The sequence below is a fragment of the Cupressus sempervirens genome, chromosome 1 (assembly GCF_028749045.1).
Source record: "Cupressus sempervirens isolate cs-2001-9-10 chromosome 1, ASM2874904v1, whole genome shotgun sequence".
In the NCBI taxonomy this organism is placed as follows: domain Eukaryota; kingdom Viridiplantae; phylum Streptophyta; class Pinopsida; order Cupressales; family Cupressaceae; genus Cupressus; species Cupressus sempervirens.
The window spans coordinates 619896384-619919093 of record NC_143118.1 but is presented as its reverse complement, the minus strand read 5'-3'; the positions used below and the strand labels follow the sequence as shown (position 1 = coordinate 619919093).

Here is a 22710-nt window from a genome sequence, read left to right as displayed (position 1 = left end):
TGATCTTTCTTACCTTCATTTCTCTAAGCGCATGACAAAAATGAAGTCTAAACTTGAGAAAAGGTTAGAGGAGAAGATTGCATCATTACATGAATCTTCCTTAAGGCCTTTACATGCATGTAAGTCACCTTCTTTGAGGTCATCCTCTTCTTCTAGGTCTACATGCTCTACTTCAAGACATCAAATGTCTTCATCTTCTAGATCTAAAGACCTCTTTAGAGAACAAGCCATGAATATGTTCATTTTTCTTTGGAATCGAAGCCATGAATATGTATTATTAAATTTAATTAATAATTCAAAAATTAATTTTATTATAATTTTAAATTAATTTTTAAAATGATGTTTCTTATAGTAAGATTCAGATTCACATGTATTCTTATAGATGAAGGTGGGAACTCTTCCAATTGAACAAGGCTCTACTTGTCCAAGATGAGGCAATTAAGAAACTCTTTTGACTTATCAATTCTTCCATGATTATAGTGAAGGCTTATGGAGACAAGGCAACCTTTAGGATTGAGATTTTTGGGAGTTAAAAGCATGGGAGTGGTTTGGCTAAGAGTGGAGTAGAGAATGATTATTTAATTCTTTTGTGAAAACTTATCCAATTTATCTCAAATGATATTATGTGCATATTGAATGTTGTGTGTCTATACTGAGTACTCCAAAATCATCCATTTCATACCTTCATCTGTACATAATGTGTTTCTAGTTTCTTTGTACTCATATACCCATTTCAATTCATATGATCATCTAAAAATTAAGCTATTGCCTAAAACCTTTCTGATAAGATAAGATTATTTCATTTCATTTGATCATCTAAAAATTAAATTGCCATCTAAAACTTTTCTCACAAGATATGATTATTTCATTTCATATGTTCATTTTTTGTTTCTTGTACTCACAAAATTTAATAACTTATTAAATTTCTACCTAAAACCTTTCTCATGAGATAATGTGCTATGCAATCTTCATCAGTGGGACGGAACCTGAATCATGGATGTAACCAAAGCTAAGAGTCTCCATTATTGAATTCTCTTTCCAATCTACTTACATAAATACAAGAAAATAAATGGATTGTTTCAACTAGCCTATCCAAATTGCCAAATGCCCACTTAGACTTTTGCATAATCTAATATGTGGCCAATTGTGGGAAGATGTTGTGTTGACTTCTTATATGGGTGTTAGGAGAAGTGGGAAAATGGGATGGGATGATATGTGTAGAGAGCCACAGATCAACGATGAATATGAATAAAGCCTATGGATAGTCTAAAATGGATTCCCTCAACCTAGTGTGTATATGTGTAAGAAAAGAATCACCATAGACAAGCTTTCTTGGTGTCAAAAGAGTATGTGTATACATATCATTATCATTACAAGAGGGGGAGGGGGGGTTTTGGTTTTGTAGAGTTTGAACTATACTTACTAAATTTACTTGTGGAAGTTCTCCCACAATGGGTTTCCAACATAAATATAATGTTAAGGTGATGTTCTTGAAATAGTTTCTTTCCATTTGACTTTCTAAGTTATTTCATGCTATATGTCTATTTCATTTCCAACACTATGTCAACTAAAGCAACATATGCAACTTGAATTTATAAGAACAATAATATGTCATAAGACTTACAGATGAATGTGTGAGCTGATTTTTGTAGTGTTTGCAAATTATAGTTACAAGTGATAAATTTACATACCTTTGATTCTAGGTGCACAAACAATGGATGCAAACAGTTAATTGACTAGGATAGTGCAAATGTTGAAGCCAAAAAATTCACTACTCTATGATAGTCATCAATACAAAAGATCAATTTCATTAAATGGTAAACCAAGAAATTTTGAAATGCATAATAAAGAGATGTAAAATTTCAATAATGAGGAATGAAACATACCTTAAACTAAAAAGGTTTGATGCCACACCCACTCTCCCCCCCCACCAAAAAAAATTAAAAACTCTAAACTACTCATTACCATCTAACATCCAATCATTTGTTCATCCATTAATAAAACATAACATTCATTCATTATCACATGAAGTAAAAAAATATGTATGAGCATCCATAAAGTAGTCTACATACCTCAACCATAGGTGAACATTTGAAAACTAGATTGACTGCCTAATGATGAACTGCTGCAATAATTCTTATCAAATTCAATGAGATTAATGAGTATAGAAAGTCTCTATTTTGATTTTCCATGTAGGTGTTTCCCTTCTATTGAATTTAATGATTATTAGTTGTAATTCTTAATGTGGATCATACTTACTTTTGGGTATTTCATCATGTAGAAACATAATCTATAATAAGATTGATGTAAAGACTAAATACTTATAGACCTTAACTAATGTATGGGGAATGAGAACAATGGCATCTTATGTTTCTCTTTTACTCTATTATTACTTACTCATATACAATATATCTATAGGAAATATTGTGATATGTATTGACTATAATGAAGTTGGGTTAAATAAGAATGTATGTTTTATGTACTCTAGAACAAATCCTAAAAGTCTGAAATGATGCATATGAGCAACAATTTTATTTTATTTTCAAGATAAAATTAGCATATCTTGTCTGAGTTCCACTTAATTTCTAGCACTAGTATAGTAAGAGACCGATGTCTATTGTGTATATAATTTGATGGTATCTAATTGGATTTCGTTCAACTGAAAGTTATTACTATTCACATGGATTCTCTTTTCTTATGAACAAGTGCATCTAGTCTACCTTATGGTTGGATGTAATGTGGAAAATTTAGGAAGGATAGAAATGGATATAGTTTTTTTGTTTCTTTTTATTTGTCAGTTCTGATTAGAATGGATATAATATGTTTTGTTTCTTCTATCTATTAATATTGGCTCTTAAAGTGCTTTGGCCAAAGTTGTTTTTCTTTTTATAATGAATATGCACATAGATATGTTGTTATATTATTTTTCCCTTTCACATTTCGTGATTAGGCTACTTAGACATATGTGGAAAGTAGTATGTTTCACGGCTACACCGGATCCATCTAATCCTCTTGTTATGAGTTACTAGGCTTCTCGTGCCAGAGTTGGGGTGTTCTTTATGTTATGAAGGACCTTGGGGGAGCTCAACGCTTTGTGGGTGAGATGGTAAAAGTGTCTAGGTCACACTCCCATCTTAGATAAGGGATGTATGATGTTTGATGGCTATGGAGATCGGGACTTGCAGTGTAATGTTCCCATGTTTTAGCCTTCACGTTCTCCAAAGTCTAAGTGAAGGATAAGAAAAAATAAAGTCATTCAATTAAAAATTAAAAGGTGACTTTGTATTAATAGCTTCTAGGGTATGTATTAATTATTGGAAGGATGGAAGCCTCTCGTGATTTAATTAATTATTGCCAGGGAGGAATTTCTAGGGTACACATTAATTATTGGAAGGAGGAAGCTTCTAGCTCTTGCAATTAATTAATGTTTTAGTTCCTTCCAAAAGGATGAAGAAAAGGATAAATAGGACTGAAAGTCTCATTGTTGATTATCGGATGATTATGACTTAGATTTGATAAGAGCTTGGATGTGTGAATCACACTCCCTTCTTTTGGCAATAGAGGACATTCATTCTCTGTTGTAACATTCTAGACATCATTCCCTTAGGGTTTGACCTTTGGAATACATCTCTTTGTACTTGATTGCAGCATTTTTAGAATTAATATAATTTTAGCAGTTGATTCAGCTTTTGGGGATTCCTGGGTGTCCATTACAATGGTATTAGAGCCATAAGTCCTACCATCCTGTAGAGATCTTCAACATTTATGTTTGAGCATGCGACAAGGGCTTTATAATTTTCACAATACCAGAGCAAGACAAAGTAGGAGTTCAGACTCGCTTAATGAATAGGATAGTTTGTTTGTGCAGAGGAACATACAATCTAGTCATATAGACACAGAGGTGACATTCTTTGAACAAGACAACAACATGGGTGACTGAGATGATAGAAATACCAATTTCGACCAAGAAAATGTAATATTCAGGTTACTAAGTACATTAGAGGAGGGGGAACGAATGCAACAGGAGAAAAATATGATGCAACATGAGCAAAATAGGTGAATGGATATGATGCAACAGGAGCAGAATAGGCGAACAAATATGATGTTGCAGCTAATGGCTAGATAGATGGGCATCAATATTAATCCAGGTGATGCCAACAATGGAAACAACAATAATAGGGGTAATGATAATGGAGACCAAGACAACATTAATGGTAATAATGGACATGACAGCAATGGAAATGAGGCTAATAACTTTAGACATGTTGCACGGAAAACTCAAACAACCAGCTCGAGACCTCTTCTACCCACCTTTCCACCTAGAGAACTAGTTCAACTGATTAATGAACTACAGATTGTAGAGTTACAGGATCAATTTATGAGGGATCGGAAGGCCAATGGGCCAGAGTTTCAGGAAGATATCTCTCTTAGAGATTACTTGGACTTGAGGATGAGACACATGCCCAGATCAAGAGGACAAAGTCAAAACTTTGAGTTGAGAAAGAAAGTGGGGAAACTTTCTTTACCTTATTATGATGCTTGAGGGAAGATGACTGCACGAGCTTGGATGCAGAAGATGGATACATACTTGCAACTAAATCCTATGCCTGAAGAGGAGGCTATAAAGTATGCAACTATTCACTTCAATGGACCAGCACATGAGTGGTGGCACCATGGCATGGTAACCTTGGGACATAATCAGATCACATCTTATGAGGAGTTCACTGAGAAGCTCATAGAGAGATTTGATACTAGGGATCCTGAATTATAGTTTAAGGAGTTGGCACAACTCAAGCAGTGGGGATCAGTTGAAACATATATCAATGAGTTTCAAAGGATAGTTGTGTTGGTCACAGATATTTCAAAGAGGAGATCAGTAGTGTTGTTTATGGATGGACTCTCAGAACCCTTGCGAGGTTGGGTTAATGGACATGACCCAGGTACGTTACAGGAGGCCACTAAAAAGGCTCGTGACTTAGCACCTTCTTCATTTAGGAGTAAATTTTAGCACAAGGATTCTTATATGAAAAAGGACAAGGAGAACGACAAAAATCCTTTTCACAAGGATGCTCAGCCCAAAAGAGATAAGTTGGATAATGACACCTTGAATGATTTAAGAAAGAAAAAGTTATGTTTTCATTGTAGAGAGCCTTTGGATTTATCTCATAAGTGTCCTCTCAAGGCTAAGGCAAATCAAATGGAGTATTTCTTAGCAGAAGAGTCACATTCAGAGAGAGAGAGGATCAACACTCAAATTCAAATGAGGATAGCACTATAGAGGAGAGCAGCATTCCTGAGGATGAGAAGTCATTAGCACGATTAATGGGGGCTGAGAAGGCAATCACATTTAAGGTCAGAGGTATTATCCAAGGGTAGAAAGTGATCTCACTCATTAACACTAGGGCTACACATAATTTTATAGATGCACAATTTGTAGCCAAGAGAGGTCTACAGATTGAGGAGCACGCCAGATTTAGAGTTATGGTAGCTAATGGTGACAAACTATTATGGACTCAGAAGATATCTAATCTTCACATCAAGTTTGGAGATGGCTATGAGTTGGAAGATGAGTTCTATGTGGTAGACATGGGAGACTATGATATCATCTTTGGCATGGTATGGATGGCCTCGCTAGTAGAGTTCACACTTAACCTAGCAAAATTGGAGATGAAGTTTCAGCATGAGGGAAGAACTGTGGTACTTAGAGGACTTTTAGATGGGAGTTGCAGAGTAGTTTCCCTGAGGAGAATGAAAAAAATTTTGCGGCATAGTAACATAGAGTGGGCAATAGAATGCTTCACTATGCCAACTTCACAAGAGCCACAGGTGAAGAGTCATCCACCAGAGATTCAGGAGATACTTGACAGTCACACTAAGGTATTTGGCAAGATTCTGCATGGGGTTCCTCCTAACAGAGGGATAAAACATGTTATTGAGCTTGAAGAGGGAGCCAAACCAGTCATGATTACTCCCTATTGTCACCCTAAGAAACATAAGGATGAGATAGAGAAGGCAATCAAGGAGTTGTTGAAAATAGGGCATATTAGGCCTAGCAAGAGTCCCTTTGCTTCAGCAGTAGTGTTGGTAAAGAAGAAGGATGGGACAATGCGCATGTGCATTGATTATAGGGCATTAAACATGAAGACCATTAAGAATAGATATCCCATCCCACGAATAGATGAGCTAATTGATGAGTTACATGGTGCATGCTTTTTTACAAAGATTGATCTATGGTCAGGGTATCATTAGATCAAGATGAAGGAGGAGGACATTGAGAAGACAACTTTTCAGTGTCACTATGGCCACTTCGAGTTTTTGGTTATGCCATTTGGGCTAACCAATGCCCCTGCTGCATTCTAGAGCTACATGAATCAGGTATTTAGGGAGCAGCTTAAGAGGTTATTTTTTATTTTCTTTGATGACATTTTAGTTTTTAGTAAGACTTGGAAGGAGAATTTACAACATCTTGAGATGGTTTTGTCTACTTTGGAAAAAGAATCATTGTACGCCAAGGAATCTAAGTGCAAGTTTGGGATGATTGAGCTACTATATCTTGGACATATTATCAGTGTAGAGGGAGTTTAGGTAGATCCTGAAAAGATTAGGGCTATTGTTGATTGGCCTACTCCAACAAATCTTACACAGCTTAACAGATTCCTTGGTCTCTGTGGATTTTATAGGAGATTTGTTAAAAGATTTTCATAGCTCGCTACACCCTTGGCAGACCTTACCAGGAAAGGGGCCTTCACATGGACAGAGGAAGCTCAGAGAAGCTTTGATCATTTCAAGAAGGTGATGTCATCATGTCCAGTACTAGCTCTACCAGATTTCACAAAGCCATTTGAGCTTCATTGTGATGTATCAGGAGATGGGATCAGAGCGGTCTTGATGCAGGAGAAGCATACCATTTTTTTTGAGAGCAGGAAGCTCTATAGAGTGGAGAGAAGCTATTCCATATATGATTGGGAGATGTTGGCTATAATGCATGCATTGGCTAAGTTTAGGTCCTACCTAGTTGGAGGAAAGTTTTTTATCAAAATCAATCACAACAGCATCAAATACTTCATGAATCAATGTGATTTGAATGATAGACAACAGAAGTGGATCATGAAGTTGCAGGCTTATGACTTTGACATTGAGTTTGTCAAAGGTAAGACAAATGTGGTTGCAGATGCCTTATCCAGGAGGCCTCATATTTGTGCTCTAGTTGAGATTACAGGAGTTTGGAGAAATAAGATCACAGAAGAATATGCGAGGGACACTTGGGCTTCTAGATTAATTGCAGGCACCATACATGATGATCGCTATGTGGTGATGGATGGGTTGATAAAGTTTTACGGCAGGATATATTTGATTTCTTCATCACAATTTAAGGAAGTAATACTGAAGGCATTTCATGATGCACCTACAACTGGATATCCAGGGGTCTTTAAGACCTACAAGCAGATTCGTGAACGGTTCACATGGAAAGCGCTCAAGGATGATGTTCAGAAGTATGTCAAGGAGTGTACAATTTGCCAGCAGAATAAGGGAGAGCACACATATCCTACAGGGTTGTTACAACCTTTGCCCATTCCAAATAGGAAATGGGAAAGTATTTCCATGGACTTCATTGCCGGGTTACCACGAGTACAAGGGAAAGATTGCATCTATGTGATAGTTGACCGATTGATGAAGTTTTCTCACTTCTTTGCTATTCCATCCACTTATATAGCAGCATAGGTGGCTGATCTTTTCTTTAGAGAGATATTCAGATTACATGGGCTACCTACTTTCATTGTTAGTGATAGGGATAGTAAATTCATGAGCACTTTTTGGCAAGAGCTCTTTAGGTTGTGTGGTACTGAACTTACACCTAGCACTAGTTATCATCCACAGACAGATGGGCAGATAGAGATTGTGAATAAATGGGTGGAAGGATATCTGAGAAACTATGTGACTACACAATAGAGGGCTTGGGTCAAATGGTTACATATAGGAGAGTACTATTATAACACCACTTGTCATATGTCCATTAAGATGACTCCATTCATGGCACTGTATGGTTATGAAGCACCTAGTTTCATGGATCTAGTTTTGGGAGATAGTAGAGTGCCCAAAGCAAAAAACTTCTTGCAGGATAGTCAAGATATTTTAAGGGTGCTCAAGGAGAATATACAGCAAGCCCAAAATCAGCAAAAAATGTATGCTGACCAGCACCGGATATAGCGTAGTTTTGTGGATATGGTTTACTTGAGGCTACAACCATATAGACAGTCATCACTTAAGAAAAGTGGAGCAGAGAAGTTGAAGCCTAGGTTTTATGGCCCCTACAAAGTGATCCGCAAGGTGGGTGAGGTTACTTATGAGATAGAGCTTCCTGAGAATAGTTGGGTGCATAATCTGTTTCATGTGTCAAGGCTTAAGAAAGCCATCAGACAAAGAGTTGTGCCTTCAAAAAAATTACCACCATTAGATGAGGAGGGAAAGCTTGTATTAATTCCTGAGGCTATTCTGGATACTAGGGAAAGGACTCTGTGAAGCAGGTTGATTAAAGAATATTTAGTCAAATGGAAATATCTGCCAGAGGAAGATGCTACTTGGGAGAGTGAGCAAGTGCTACAGCAAACAGGACTAAGATTGCTTGAGGGCAAGCAATTTCAAGGAGGGCGGACTTGTAATGTTCCCATATTTTAGCCTTCACGTTCTCCAAAGTCTAAGTGGAGGATAAGAAAAATTAAAGTCATTCAATTAAAAATTAAAAGGTGACTTTGTATTAATAGCTTCTAGGGTATGTATTAATTATTGGAAGGACGGAAGCCTCTCATGATTTAATTAATTATTGCCAGGGAGGAATTTCTAGGGTACATATTAATTATTGGAAGGAGGAAACTTCTAGCTCTTGCAATTAATTAATGTTTTAGTTCCTTCCAGAAGGATGAAGAAAAGGATAAATAGGGCTGAAAGTCTCATTGTTGATTATCAGATGATTATGACTTGCATTTGATAAGAGCTTGGATGTGTGAATCACACTCCCTTCTTTTGGGAATAGAGGATGTTCATTCTCTGTTGTAACATTCTAGACGTCATTCCCTTAGGGTTTGGCCTTTGGAATACATCTCTTTGTACTTGATTGCAACATTTTTAGAATTAATATAATTTCAGCAGTTGATTCAGCTTTTGGGCATTCTTGGGTGTCCATTACATGTAGATGGACACATGTCTAAGGAAAACTTGTTTCAAACTCTCATTTCATGTAATCTATTTAGTCATGTTATGAGGACCATTTGATGTAATTATGAACAACACATCTATAATAATTTTTTAATGTAATTGTTAATCATACATTTTGATGGAAGGATGACATGTAGGTCAACATCCTTGGATAATGTAATATATTACATTCTTTAATGGATAACTGTTATTAGATTTTTTATTTTTTTGGTTAACGACATGGATAGCTATTATTTAATCTATGATTATGATTAATGGAAATAATGTTGACTATTCAACTAGGGGTTTCACTTGTATTATTTCCTCATTTTTAGCAGTTGATGATGTGGCAATTGCTTAATAGGACATGATTCTTACAATTGGCTTATGGACCTACACTTTTATGATCAAGTTCATTGTATGATGAAATGTTGCTACCAATTTCTTTTTGGTTCACTTTCTTATCTGAAGATTGTTCGTTGCCCAATCATGTGGCTAATTACAACTAAATCACTTGGAAGATTAGAGGTAGTTCATTACAAAAGCTCACTTCTATCTTTCTGATGACTATAAAATTCAAGTTTATCAACTTAAGTTTGGGAGTATTTGAGCTCCTAAAAGACTTTATTTTCTTTGATTTCAAATTTTGGAATAGATCTGCAATTCACACCCTTTAAATATGTTATTCCTTGATAAATTATGATAGTAACACCTAGAATTTACCCTATCTTTGATGTTGGTCAAGGACCTAAATTCAAATGATTTTCAACGTCTTCCACAAAATTGATTCACCAATCCAAATCAAAGTTTGAGATGCTCTACTTATGTTTCCCACAAGAGTTTTCTTATCATTTTATAACTCGTGGATGCTTTGATTTAAGTTCCAGAATGTATTTGAACACTAATACATTTTGTTATCTAGAGAAAAAATCTATGGCCTAAAATCTCCTAAATCCATATGTTTAGTTTTCTTTGGAATTAAATTTAGGAATTTATTGTTCATTTCAGTTAGTAATTCAAAAATGACTTTTATTATAATTTTATGTTAATTTTAAAATGATGTTCTTATAATAAGATTCAGATTCATGTGTATCCTTGTAGATGAAGGTGGGAACTCCTCCAATCGAACAAGGCTCTACTTGTCCAAGATGAGGCAATTAAGACAATCTTTGGACTTATCAACTCTACTATGATTATAGTGAAGGCTTATGGAGATAAGGTAGCCTTTAGGATTGAGTTTTTTGGCAGTTAAAGCATGGGATTTATTTGGCTAAGAGTGGAGTAGGGAATGCTACAACGTGCCTTGGTATGGTTTATAGTTGTCTTTAATATGTGGACCATTCTATTGGATGCCTTATTTTATATAGAAGTTGAGAAGAAATTTAATATCACTACTTATAAAAATTGATTTAAGAAATAATTGTCTATAATATATGGATTAGATGTATATAATAGCAAATTTAATGCATTTATTGTATTCATTTTTTTTAATCAATCACTTGTACAATTAAAATTTCAAGCAACAAGTCTATAACATATAATTACTTTTATATTAAAAAACTCAAAAAAATAAATTATTTTTTGACTTATGGTAGGAATAGTCATTTTAAAATATCAAATTATTGTTTGTCTTTATTGTGAATGACATTTACAATACTATATACCTCATATTAAAAGTATATTGTTAAATTTAACATCAAGTTGTCTCTTGAATGACTTTTGTGGTGTAATTTTTTAAAATTACCTACTTTATGTATTGCACATCTAATAACTGATCTTATCTAATATTTTAAATTTTTTAAATGTATTTAATATTTGTATAGAATAAAGAACATTGTTGAAGAATACTATTTTTAATAGAAAATTGTACATTAAGAAAATATTTATTAATTTCATTCTCATCTAAAAAAAAGATAGTTCACCACTATTGAGGTTTATTAGTACTCTTTTAGATGCAATTAAATTAAATTAGGAAAGAATAGTTGTGTGATTTTGCTATTAAGATTCAAGTGTGTAATGTTTTTTTGAATCACTAATCTATCTGTTTTTAGTCTATTGATCCATATTCTCCTTATGAGGACAGAGTACTTAGCACATTGCATCTATAGCTACATAATGACACGGAAAATATCTCTTTAACATATCAAGTAACAGATGGTTCATAATACCTAACACTTGTTAAGACCTTACAAATAGAATTTTATGTAGACACTTAAATGCATTCCACCTGAAGTATACCATGATGGATAACAGAAGTAGCTAAACAGCCGATCGAATGACTAATTATTATAAAATTGCAAAACAGTTCTATTTTAATGTTAATAATAATTTATAAATGTGAAATCACAACCATTTAGCCGCTTCCATGGATAACCACCTAGAAAGTAAGTTCTTCTACCATAGAACATCACCTAGAAACGAACTATTCTATCACCTCTCGAGCGAAACGTGAAATATTTGCATCAGAAGATCCGCCGGCCATCATAGCCCGCTTCGCCATCTCCTTCCATCTCAAGCTGTTCCTCCTCAACTCTGCAAATCCTTCTCCTCCCTCCGTCGCCCATCTCACACACCTCTCAATCTCATCCATCCCCACAACCCCGTCTTCCCCCTTCTTCATTCGCCGCCCTGTTTTCCATACATCGGCCATACATTTCGCATTAGTGGGCTGATCCGTCCAAATCTCCAAAGTAAGCGTAGGAACGCCCAAGCTGAGAGCATCCAGCGTAGAATTCCAACCACAATGGCTCATAAAGACCCCCACTGATGGATGTGACAGAACCTCCAGCTGAACACACCAGTCCGCCATTAAACCCCTTTCTGCGACTCTCTCCACAAATCCTTCAGGCAACAGCAATTTGAGATCTTGATGGCCTTTGGGAGGCCTGATCACCCACAAGAACCTCTGTTCGCTTCTCTCAAGCCCCTCTGCTATTTCCCAGATCTGATTAGGGCTAATGGAGGTTATGCTGCCAAAAGAAACATAAACAACAGAAAGTGGGGGTTTTCCATCAAGCCATTTGCTAATGAAATCCGGCCCTTCCCAAGGGTCTGCCCCTGCTCCAACCCGCGTATCCTCCGAATTGCCTCCCAGAAAAGCCATGGGTATGGAAGGCCCCACTGTTAAAATGGGCACTCTCACTGATCCGCTCAAATAATCAAGCACCTTGTTTTCCAGGTCGTCAAATGAATTGATGAGTACCCATGAAGCATCTGTTACAGAGTCCAGATCTGAGAAGAAGTCGGGCTTTCCTCTTCTGGACTGTTGAAATGGGGAAGGTAAATCTGTGATATTGTATTCGCCCAGACAAGGCAATTCGAAAGTCTTCGGCAGATTTCGTTCCCCATCCCACTTCTCAACTGTAAAGAAACCAACAAGAAGAAAACGATTATCTGAAAACGGTGATTTTAATGAATCAGGGGACTCGTACAAACCAGGAAAGGGGGAAATTTCGTTTCAAATGAGAATATACTGACCAGTCTTGAAGTGGTAATAAAGAGAGAAAACTGTGGCCGATTGCGTCCAGAAGAAGGCGTGGGGGATGCCGAGCTTGGCTGCAATTTTGGGAACCCAGGGAAGGAATGAATCGTAGACGATACAGGATACAGGATTGGGGGAGGTTTTGAAATGTAATGATCCCATCTTTTCGCTGTTGACCAAGTGTGTGTGCGTTAGCCTTGCTCTATATGGTCCCGAGGGCTAACGAAGGGTTTAATGGGATCTTGGAGTGTTTTGGCCTAGTCATTTCCAGTTTGGGCCAAAACGAAGTTGATTTACTCAGTTTCAGGCATACTTACTATTTTTAATAAGTCGGCAGGACACAGTGCAGGTCAATTTTGGTGATTGGATTCGATACTCCTCGGTGAGAGCTTTCCGATGAGCTATCACTCGCATTATTCGGAGTCCGATTGCTAATACATTTTAATGCCTGAAGTTTTATTAAAGTAACGTCTAATTTAATTGTAAAATATTAAAGTGTTACTTTAATATTTATTTTATGGTGATGTGTACTCAAGGGAGACATAAGGGGTATTTTAATATATGTTTTATATTACACATCTTTATCCCACATTGCCCATATGAGTTGAGCGGACCCGTGGGAATAGAATAAAATGAAACATTTGTAGCTTCATTAAACAGGTTGAATATGAGAAGAAATTGGTGTGTGAGTTGCAACTTTGTTCTTGGCATTTGAGAACGTCTATCCTCTCTTGTAACATTCTAGACGTCATTCCCTTGGGGTTTGGCCTTTGGAATTCTTTCTTATTGGCTTTAGTATCAGGCAGTTTAGTTGCATTTCCGGCTACAGGCAGATTTGATATTTTGCTCATATCTTCTTCACTACTTGTCCGACGCTTATGCCGCTTGGAGGGAATGGTATTATGAAGGTAGTGGACTGATTGGAGGACAAAGTATTGTAGCAGCAAGTTCGTAAGCATGGGCTGGAGTATTATGACAATATTGCTGAAGTAATTAGTGAGTTGATAAATCTGCCATGTATTTGGTTTTATGAATTCTGAAAATAACATTTTATTAGCAACAGTTCATTTCCACTTTGCATATTGTTGTAGTTTCTTTTTTGTTTATGTTGTATGATACCAATTCCATGCACGAAACACAACAAACAAATAAACGTTTGATTTCCAGAGTTATAAGGGGTTTTAAGAAGTTGAATGCAAACTGTTTGACATAATTCCTTTCAGCAATTTGGTTTAGTTTTATGGGACATCCAGGGGTGTCCATTACAGTGGTATCAGAGCTATAAGTCCTGCCATCCTGTGAAGATCATATTGATAGTCGGATAAAGATGTATATTACTCCAGATCAAATTGTGATGTTCAGACAGTTATTGGGTACATTAGAAAAGAGGCAACGTATGCAACAAAAGCAGAATAGGCGAATGGATATGATGTTGCAGCTTATGGCTAGACAGATGGGCATCAACATTGATGATTTGTATGTTGCTCCAGAGCAGAAGGTAGTCGATTTCTCAGGTGGGATCGAGACATGTATAGAACCAGCCAGCTATGATGTTGGTGATGTGGGCATTTCGGTAGAGTCAGTAGAGACATGCGTGCAAAGTCAGGAGACCACATATGAAGCCTTGTCAGAGGATGATGACGTAGCAATAGTGGAATTAGGAGAATGCGAAGATACTATCATATCAGCAGCCACTTCTATGTCAGTTGAAGCATCCAATGAGGAGTTTAATGGTATAAATGCAGTGGTTGATGTATTTTCTAATGAAGCCACACAAGTTGTTGATTATGAGTTTTCAACACTACAAATTCGGTTCAGTTTTCTGTTGCAGCAGTTAATGTTGTTCCTATGTCCATATATTTCGATGCGGCAACACCTATTGTTGATACAGTTAGCATGAGTACATATGGTTCACCTGCAGCTACATCTTTTTCAATGCATGATAGTGATAAAATGCATTCCAATCCAATATATACTGTGTGGATGGATACGAGGAAGAAGACATTTCGTAGATCTTCTATGGAGCCGCCTTCTGGCGACATTCAGACTTATACTTCATCAGCACAAGTTTTGGGAGCTAATTTGCACGACATGTGGTTGGTCCTGATGATGTTGATTTGTAGTTGGTTTAATGTCCACAAGGATGTCGCATACTACTTCAATTGGGATCCGGGTGGAGGTTGGAGTTCATTGTATTGCTGGATTGCTTGAGGACAAGCAATTTCAAGGAGGGCGGATTTGTAATGATCCCATCTTTTCGCTGTTGACCAAGTGTGTGTGCGTTAGCCTTGCTCTACATGGTCCCGAGGGCTAACGAAGGGTTTAATGGGATCTTGGAGTGTTTTGGCCTAGTCATTTCCAGTTTGGGCCAAAACGAAGTTGATTTACTCAGTTTCAGGCATACTTACTATTTTTAGTAAGTCGGCAGGACACAGTGCAGGTCAATTTTGGTGATTGGATTCGATACTCCTCGGTGAGAGCTTTCTGATGAGCTATCACTCGCATTATTCGGAGTCCGATTGCTAATACATTTTAATGCCTGAAGTTTTATTAAAGTAACGTCTAATTTAATTGTAAAATATTAAAGTGTTACTTTAATATTTATTTTATGGTGATGTGTACCCAAGGGAGACATAAGGGGTATTTTAATATATGTTTTATATTACACATCTTTATCCCACATTGCCCATATGAGTTGAGCGGACCCGTGGGAATAGAATAAAAGGAAGCATTTGTAGCTTCATTAAATAGGTTGAATATGAGAAGAAATTGGTGTGTGAGTTGCAGCTTTGTTCTTGGCATTTGAGGACGTCTATCCTCTCTTGTAACATTCTAGACGTCATTCCCTTGGGGTTTGGCCTTTGGAATTCTTTCTTATTGGCTTTAGTATCAGGCAGTTTAGTTGCATTTCCGGCTACAGGCAGATTTGATATTTTGCTCATATCTTCTTCACTACTTGTCCGATGCTTATGCCGCTTGGAGGGAATGGTATTATGAAGGTAGTGGACTGATTGGAGGACAAAGTATTGTAGCAGCAAGTTCGTAAGCATGGGCTGGAGTATTATGACAATATTGCTGAAGTAATTAGTGAGTTGATAAATCTGCCATGTATTTGGTTTTATGAATTCTGAAAATAACATTTTATTAGCAGCAGTTCATTTCCACTTTGCATATTGTTGTAGTTTCTTTTTTGTTTATGTTGTATGATACCAATTCCATGCACGAAACACAACAAACAAATAAACGTTTGATTTCCAGAGTTATAAGGGGTTTTAAGAAGTTGAATGCAAACTATTTGACATAATTCCTTTCAGCAATTTGGTTTAGTTAGTTGGGACATCCAAGGGTGTCCATTACATGAAACGGAGGAGGAGGGATTCGAAACCGTGACCTGTCATGGTGCGGTGCATGTGATCGAAGAGGAAATCGTTGATGTGGGCGTCGATGGTCACATCAGAGGGGATTTCATCGGGAATCCACTCCAACCGAACAAGCCCTGGGCTGCTCAGGCGGTTGAGATATTCTTTGGCCTTTTCAATTCTGGAATGATCGAAATGGAGGCTTACGAAGGAAACAAGTAAACCCTTGGAAGCGAGATTTTTGGCGAGTTGAAGCCTGGGATTGGTGTGGCCGAGAGTGGAATAGGGCACCACCACAACGTGCCCTGCAAATTTCTTGCTTTCAATCTCATTCTCCATTTCCATTCCCGATCTCCCGGAGCTCAGAAGCAAGTGTAAAACTCAAATTTTGACGAATGGATGGGTTTTTAGTCGCTGCCTAATCTATAAATTAAATTAAAAGGATAAAATGGAATGGAGGATAGCTGTATAGTGGCCAAAAATGCATTTACGACGAGGACAATGAAAGGATAATCATTAGTTAAATCTATTTAATCTTCGTTTCGTCGGGGGCTGTGATGGAGTGATTTCTCTCTTAAATCACAACACCCAGAATGATAAATTCATGCGCTACACATTTACAATGGACATTTTACATGTCGTCCAAATCATCCTGCAACGACCACGGAGTCTTTTCATTCCATTCTCTGTTTTTAATATCTGCCATTTTCTCTAGACGTTGCATACAATGTTGAAAAAAATTCTATGGTAAGTACTTTTGAAAGGATTTAAATGAGTTTTATTTTTATTTTTTTTAAAAGAGGGGTAAACGCTTTGACCTGGAGCTATGAATCTGTGAGGTCAAACAGGGGACCTCATCCCCATGAGATTTGAACCTTGATGACAAGGATAACAATACAACAACTTAACCATCACAACATGCCACTATTGGCTATTTAAATGAGTTTTATTACATATATATAAAATTTAGTTTAATCTATCTTTCTATTTTTTTTTTATGTTGGATTATCTATTTTGGTTTAAAAAATTTATTGTGATTTGGAATTTCAATAAAAAATATTTATAAATAAATTTAAAAATATTATAATATAATATATAAGATTCTAAAATATCTATATTTCAAAAATAAAAAAATTGAAAAATATATTGTTAAACTTGTTCAATAAATTGATATTTTTTTTAAAAAATTGCTAGCAAATTATAAAATAGGTACAAAGTACACTAGTTAAAACATATTTAATCTAAAAATATGTGAGTGGGAAGGTTTTTTTATTGTTGGTGTAAATAAGTATTTACTTATTACATTTTACTTAAGTTTACTTAGGTTAATACATTATTTTATTATATTGTATTATTTTATTATTTCTTAGGTGAGACACTTAGGAGTTTGCGTACTCATACGAGTTGTCATGTTGACAACATTAGAGCAAGCAACTCTAATTCAGTACACGGTGTTTACAACACTGGAATTCGCATAATTAACTGAGTTGTCATGTAGACAACACAATTATTTGCAATCTTAATTAAGCACATGGTGTCTACAACATATTTTTTCGTGCTACGCCTTTGTAGGCTTATGCTCTCATCATCGCACTTACTCTTGTACTTAATGGAGGATAATCCACACTTGGTGGACATGTGCTTGGTTGTATGACTTATCATGTTGCTGATTCCTATTCATTCTAGAAGCATTTTAGAGGCCTTTATATATAAGCACTCCTAGTGTATTTTCATATTGAATTGAATACATATTGTTATTCTAATCATACTCTTTCTGGTCTACTGTTGTGCTTGTATTTGAGTTCCTTGATCTTAGATGAATTTTTCCCTAAGGCAAATTCTTACATGGTATCAAAGCTATACCAAATTCTTACATGGTATCAGAGCTTGAAGAATTTCTCTTCACATAGTCGTTCGAGACCATTGTTGCTTCAGCACTTTGACCCAAATCTGGAGTATCGCAATTATTGGGAGCGTCTAAAGCCAAAGTGGACCTTGCCATTGCATTCGTAACGTTGATTCGATAAAATTTGATTATAAATTTGCAATAGTCAATTTTGAGGCAATTTTCCAGTGCCCGAAGGCCCAATTTGCAGAAATTGGTATGATAATTTCAGATCTGTATATTTAATTTTCAGATCTGCATCTTTTTCATCTACATCTCTACAATTTTTTCAAATCTGCATTATTTTTTTTGGAAAAATTGGCCATTAGGCTAGTAGGAGAGATTTTTGTAGGTGAAGATTGAAGCTTGTTGGTGCAAATCAGATATTTGCATCACATTCAGAAAGTTAAAAAAACTCCAAATTAGATTTTGTTTCATCCAAATCAGACATTTGAGGCAAAATCTAGAGCCATTTGATTTTTGGAGGCACAATGACAACGATTCAGGAAAAATAATAACAGAGGTGATTTTCAAACAACGATATGATCTCCCTCATACAGACTCCTTTTTGCAAGCAATTTCTTTTGTTTTGGGGTAGCATTTCGTGATCTACACATTGGTGTAGGTGTTTTGAGATCTTTGTTCTTGAATTTTTCTACAACTCGCAAATCTCAATTTTTGCCACTTCAAATGCTCCGTACAGGCTCATCTGGACTCCAAATTAGGTCCCATTTTTTTATAAACTAAATATTTTTTTGTCTACTTTCAAGATCTACAATCAGATTATAGGTTATGTGGACAGAAATACTACTTTCAAAAATAGGCCATAAATTGGCTATTGTACACGCACTACCTATAAAGTCTTCAATCATACATTAGGGGGGGTTTCTTTGATTTTTTTTGCATTTTGGGGGGTACATTGATTAGTTCATCATGGAAGAGGAATATTTAATCACCTTGACAATACAAAACTATAAGTAATGAAGTTAATTGGTTATCACTTATCTTGGTCAACATAATGCATTGCCATATGGGAAAGGACTTTCATACAATGGTAGTTCCCTCATTTTTGGTACACTCTTTCTCTATATGGATATGGAGGCTATGGATTCACTTGATGACATGAAGTCATCTGATTTATATGATTATTGGATCTATCTTTGGGAGCTATATGGAGATCCACACATCCTCCATTCCCAAAAGATCTTTTACCTCCAGTTGCAGTTGCATCCTCTCCAGATGAGATCACACCTCTAGATGCTCCTATTGCTACTACTGATCCAGTTCTAGCCATAGATGCTTTTGATTCAGTGCAGTAGAAAAAGCTATGTCTTCCTCCTTCAGCTTCATGGAATGACTTCCTTCCAGATTTTGCAGAGCTATTTGTGGAGTCTCACATTGAAGATCTGGGAGACATTATTGATGATACTTGTCTTCTCTTTTTTGAGATGAATACTTTATCCATTGCCACATTGATATGTTCATGTACTTCAGCACAACAAGGTACACTTTGTCTTCAAACTCCAGCATCTACAGATGACTTCTTGATAGACATTAAAGGTTTTTTTGTGGAGTCCCACATAGCAGATTTGGGAGATGTCTTTGATGATTTATATCTTCTCTTTACTGAAGACAATCCTTCTCCAGTTGTTGCAAGGACTCACTTTGACCCTCTTGTCCATTCTCTACATGATTAGTCTTTACAGGTTGATATGATTGTGGATCTTTATGTACAATAGTTGCAGGAGGTTTCTTTATCATTTGAGGAGACACTTTATTCTTTGGGACATGTTCTACATACATCCTTGCTAGATCTGCACTTCTTCTTTTTAGCAATGTTGGAAGGAGCAACCATCAATATCGACACAAGGATAGTTGAGTAGGTTTTAGAGACACCTTTCATCATCGAGATTCTTTCTATGCATAGGAAAAGCATCTCACCTGTGCCTTTTCCATAGTTTCTTCCAAAGGGGAGGAACATCATTTAGTGGTCATGGATCAGCTTCTATGTTGGAGCCGCTATCACTACACGACACACTATGTTTATGGGGGGTGACTATCTTGTCTCCTTCTTCTTCTCTTTTATGGGGGGGACTTTTTCCTCTTATGTGATTTTTTCCTTCTACTTCTCTTTTGTATATACTTGATGTATGTCGTAATGGGGGGTCTTGATTACTCCATCCATCCGTGCATCTTTCTTTTCATCTCTCTTTTTGGGAGAGGGTTTTCTCATGAGGTTTTTCCTCTTTCTCCGCTTTATGAGAGATTACATTTCATTATGTACATGGGTACCTAACATGGCCTTGTAGCCGGGACCCATTATGCATTTCATCCTAGTTTTTGTGAGCTTAAGTGCATTCCCCTAAGTTGCACTTAAGAGGGTTTTTGGTGTAAATAAGTATTTTCTTATTACACTTTACTTAAGTTTACTGAGGTTAATGCATTATTTTATTATTTTTAGGTGAGACACTTAAGATTTTGTATACTCATATGAATTGTCATGTTGACAACGTTGGAGTAAGCAACTCTAATTCAACACATGATGTTTACAATGCTGGAGTTTGCATAACTAATTGAGTTGTCATGTAGACAACATAGTTATTTGCACTATTAATTAAGCACATGGTGTCTACAACATAATTTTTTGTGCTACACCATTGTAGGCTTATCCTCTCATCATCACACTTACTCTTGTGCTTAATGGAGGATAATCCACACTTGGTGGATATGTGCCTGGTTGTATGACTTATCATGTTGTTGATTCCTATGCATTCTAGAAGCATTCCAGAGGCCTTTATATATAGACATTCCTAGTGTACTGTCATATTTAATTGAATACATATTGTTATTCTAATCATATTCTTTCTGGTCTACTATTGTGCTTGTGTTTGAGTTCCTTGATCTTGGGTGAATTTTGGCTTAAGGAAAATTCTTATAGTTATGATCTATCTTTGAAATATTTGTCTAAAATGCAAAGTTCTAAGAACATAGATTGTTTAGTGTTATAAATAGATTAGAGGCATTTAAAAATGTATCAACAATTAATATGCCATTTAGGATAGAATATCATGTCCACAACATGAAGAGGATAATTAATAATAGGCAAGATCACTTTAACAAAATGAGCCTTCAAAATTATGCATTGCTAATAAAGAAAGATACAATTTAAGAAACTAATTAAATTAATTTTGCATAGAATATTTCATTTGTCAAAATGCTTATTATAAAAGCAAGACATTTTGAAGAGCTATGGAAACTTTTCCAACACTAACTACACAAATAACTTCTTCTATTTTCACCCCTGCTACTGGCCAATCCTCACAAAAAGAAGGGATGCTAGCTCAAACAGAGCTTTTGTTATTTTATAGTGATTTGGATATTATTGGTTCCTATATATATATAGACAAGGATCTGATGTTTTGAAATCTTTAAATCTAATTAATTCTTTCACAAAAAAATCAAAATACTAAAGGTTAAAACTATTATATTTTTAAAACATCTTTACAAGCATTATTTCTTTTTCCTTTTGGCTACTCTCAATTTAGCTAAAGGTTTCATTATTTTTCAAGTAAAAATAATTGCATTTTTCAAGTAAAAATAATTGCATTTTTCCCTATTCTCTAATATCTCTCTGTTGTTTGAAAGCTTCTTAAGAAGATTGGAAGAAAGTTGCATGATGGATCAACTAACAAATTCAAACATGTACAAGGTAAAACTTATTGGAGTGCTAGAGCTCCAGTTCAAGCAAGTAGATTTGATTACTTATTTATATAGTTTGAGGCTCTACGGGCTATAAGTGATTATGAAATCCTAAATGAGGGCAATATTGAATTGGAATTGTTCAAAAACCTTAGATGACTGAAATATCACACTTATACTCCCCATTTTGCCAAAATCTATTGGACATCATGCATCAACTGTCTTAAAATGCACCAAGTACCAAATACATTGATACACGTGGAATATAACATAATCTAAATGTTGTAAGGGCCATGTTTTACTGAATATTTACCCATAATATTTTAAAACATGCTTCTAGTTGGTGTTGACATTGTATATTGATTCTAAGTATATTTGCATATCCACAATGCTTCCATATTTTAGCAAAAACTACATCAGGTTCTTTGTTTAAAAGCTAGTTTGTAAAATTATTTTGAAGTTTGTGTGGATACCCTTATAATTTCAAATTGTGTTTCTTGGAGTTGCGAAGAATCATTCACTTTTTTTTGGGACCTTTGATTAACTTACATTTTTTTCATTTGAACTAGGTTATCTAGTGTTTTGTTTAACACAAGAAACTTTCATATAACATGATTATTATGTAATAGAAGAACATGAAATTATCATTAAAATGAATTTTCTATGTCCAAATTAGTGTTTGTCTTCTTTCTCTTCTCCAAGAATTTCCTTTGATTATTTTGAACATAATACTCCACTTGCACTATACAGAGTTTGACTTTGTATTTATGTGTTTTGTTTTTTTGCAACCCTCCAGCAAGAGTTTTTTTAGAGGGTGTGTCTCTAATCCAATGTCATAAATACCATAGACACTACTCACTCTATGGAGACAAATAGGCATTTTTCTTTAGATACATGAATTTCAAATAATTACAAAGTTATTATCATGATTCTAGAGAGATCAAAACTCACAAAGATGTTACATGCCAAGACGAGGTGACCTAATACAAGAAATATTATACTTTAAATGATAGATACATAGCATTATGAATCTTAAATTAGTAAACTGGATAACTATTAAATGCTCAACATCTATCACCCTTTTAAAAAAAGAG

At 35.7% G+C, this 22710-nt stretch overlaps 1 protein-coding gene across 1 annotated transcript; it reads right to left on the bottom strand.

Annotated features, from left to right (window-relative positions):
• Positions 1-11475: 11475 nt before the first annotated feature.
• On the bottom strand, positions 11476-16412 carry LOC149579438 (mogroside I-E synthase-like). The gene is made up of 3 exons (XM_089832768.1): positions 16028-16412; positions 12670-12812; positions 11476-12552 (listed from the first exon to the last, which is right to left on the bottom strand). Exons 1-3 carry the CDS (start codon positions 16375-16377, stop codon positions 11615-11617), a joined length of 1431 nt encoding a protein of 476 aa, XP_089688894.1. The 5' UTR covers positions 16378-16412; the 3' UTR covers positions 11476-11614.
• Positions 16413-22710: the final 6298 nt, after the last annotated feature.

Bases quoted from the DNA above. Each gene is read 5' to 3' on its own strand.
- LOC149579438 (XM_089832768.1), bottom strand. From the start codon at position 16,377: ATGGAAATGGAGAATGAGATTGAAAGCAAGAAATTTGCAGGGCACGTT. The intron at 12,813-16,027 runs ATGGACACCCTT...ACATTTCAAAAC, and splicing joins CTCCTCCTCCGTTTCATGTA to CTCCCCCAATCCTGTATCCT. The intron at 12,553-12,669 runs GTCAGTATATTC...GTTTCTTTACAG, and splicing joins TTATTACCACTTCAAGACTG to TTGAGAAGTGGGATGGGGAA.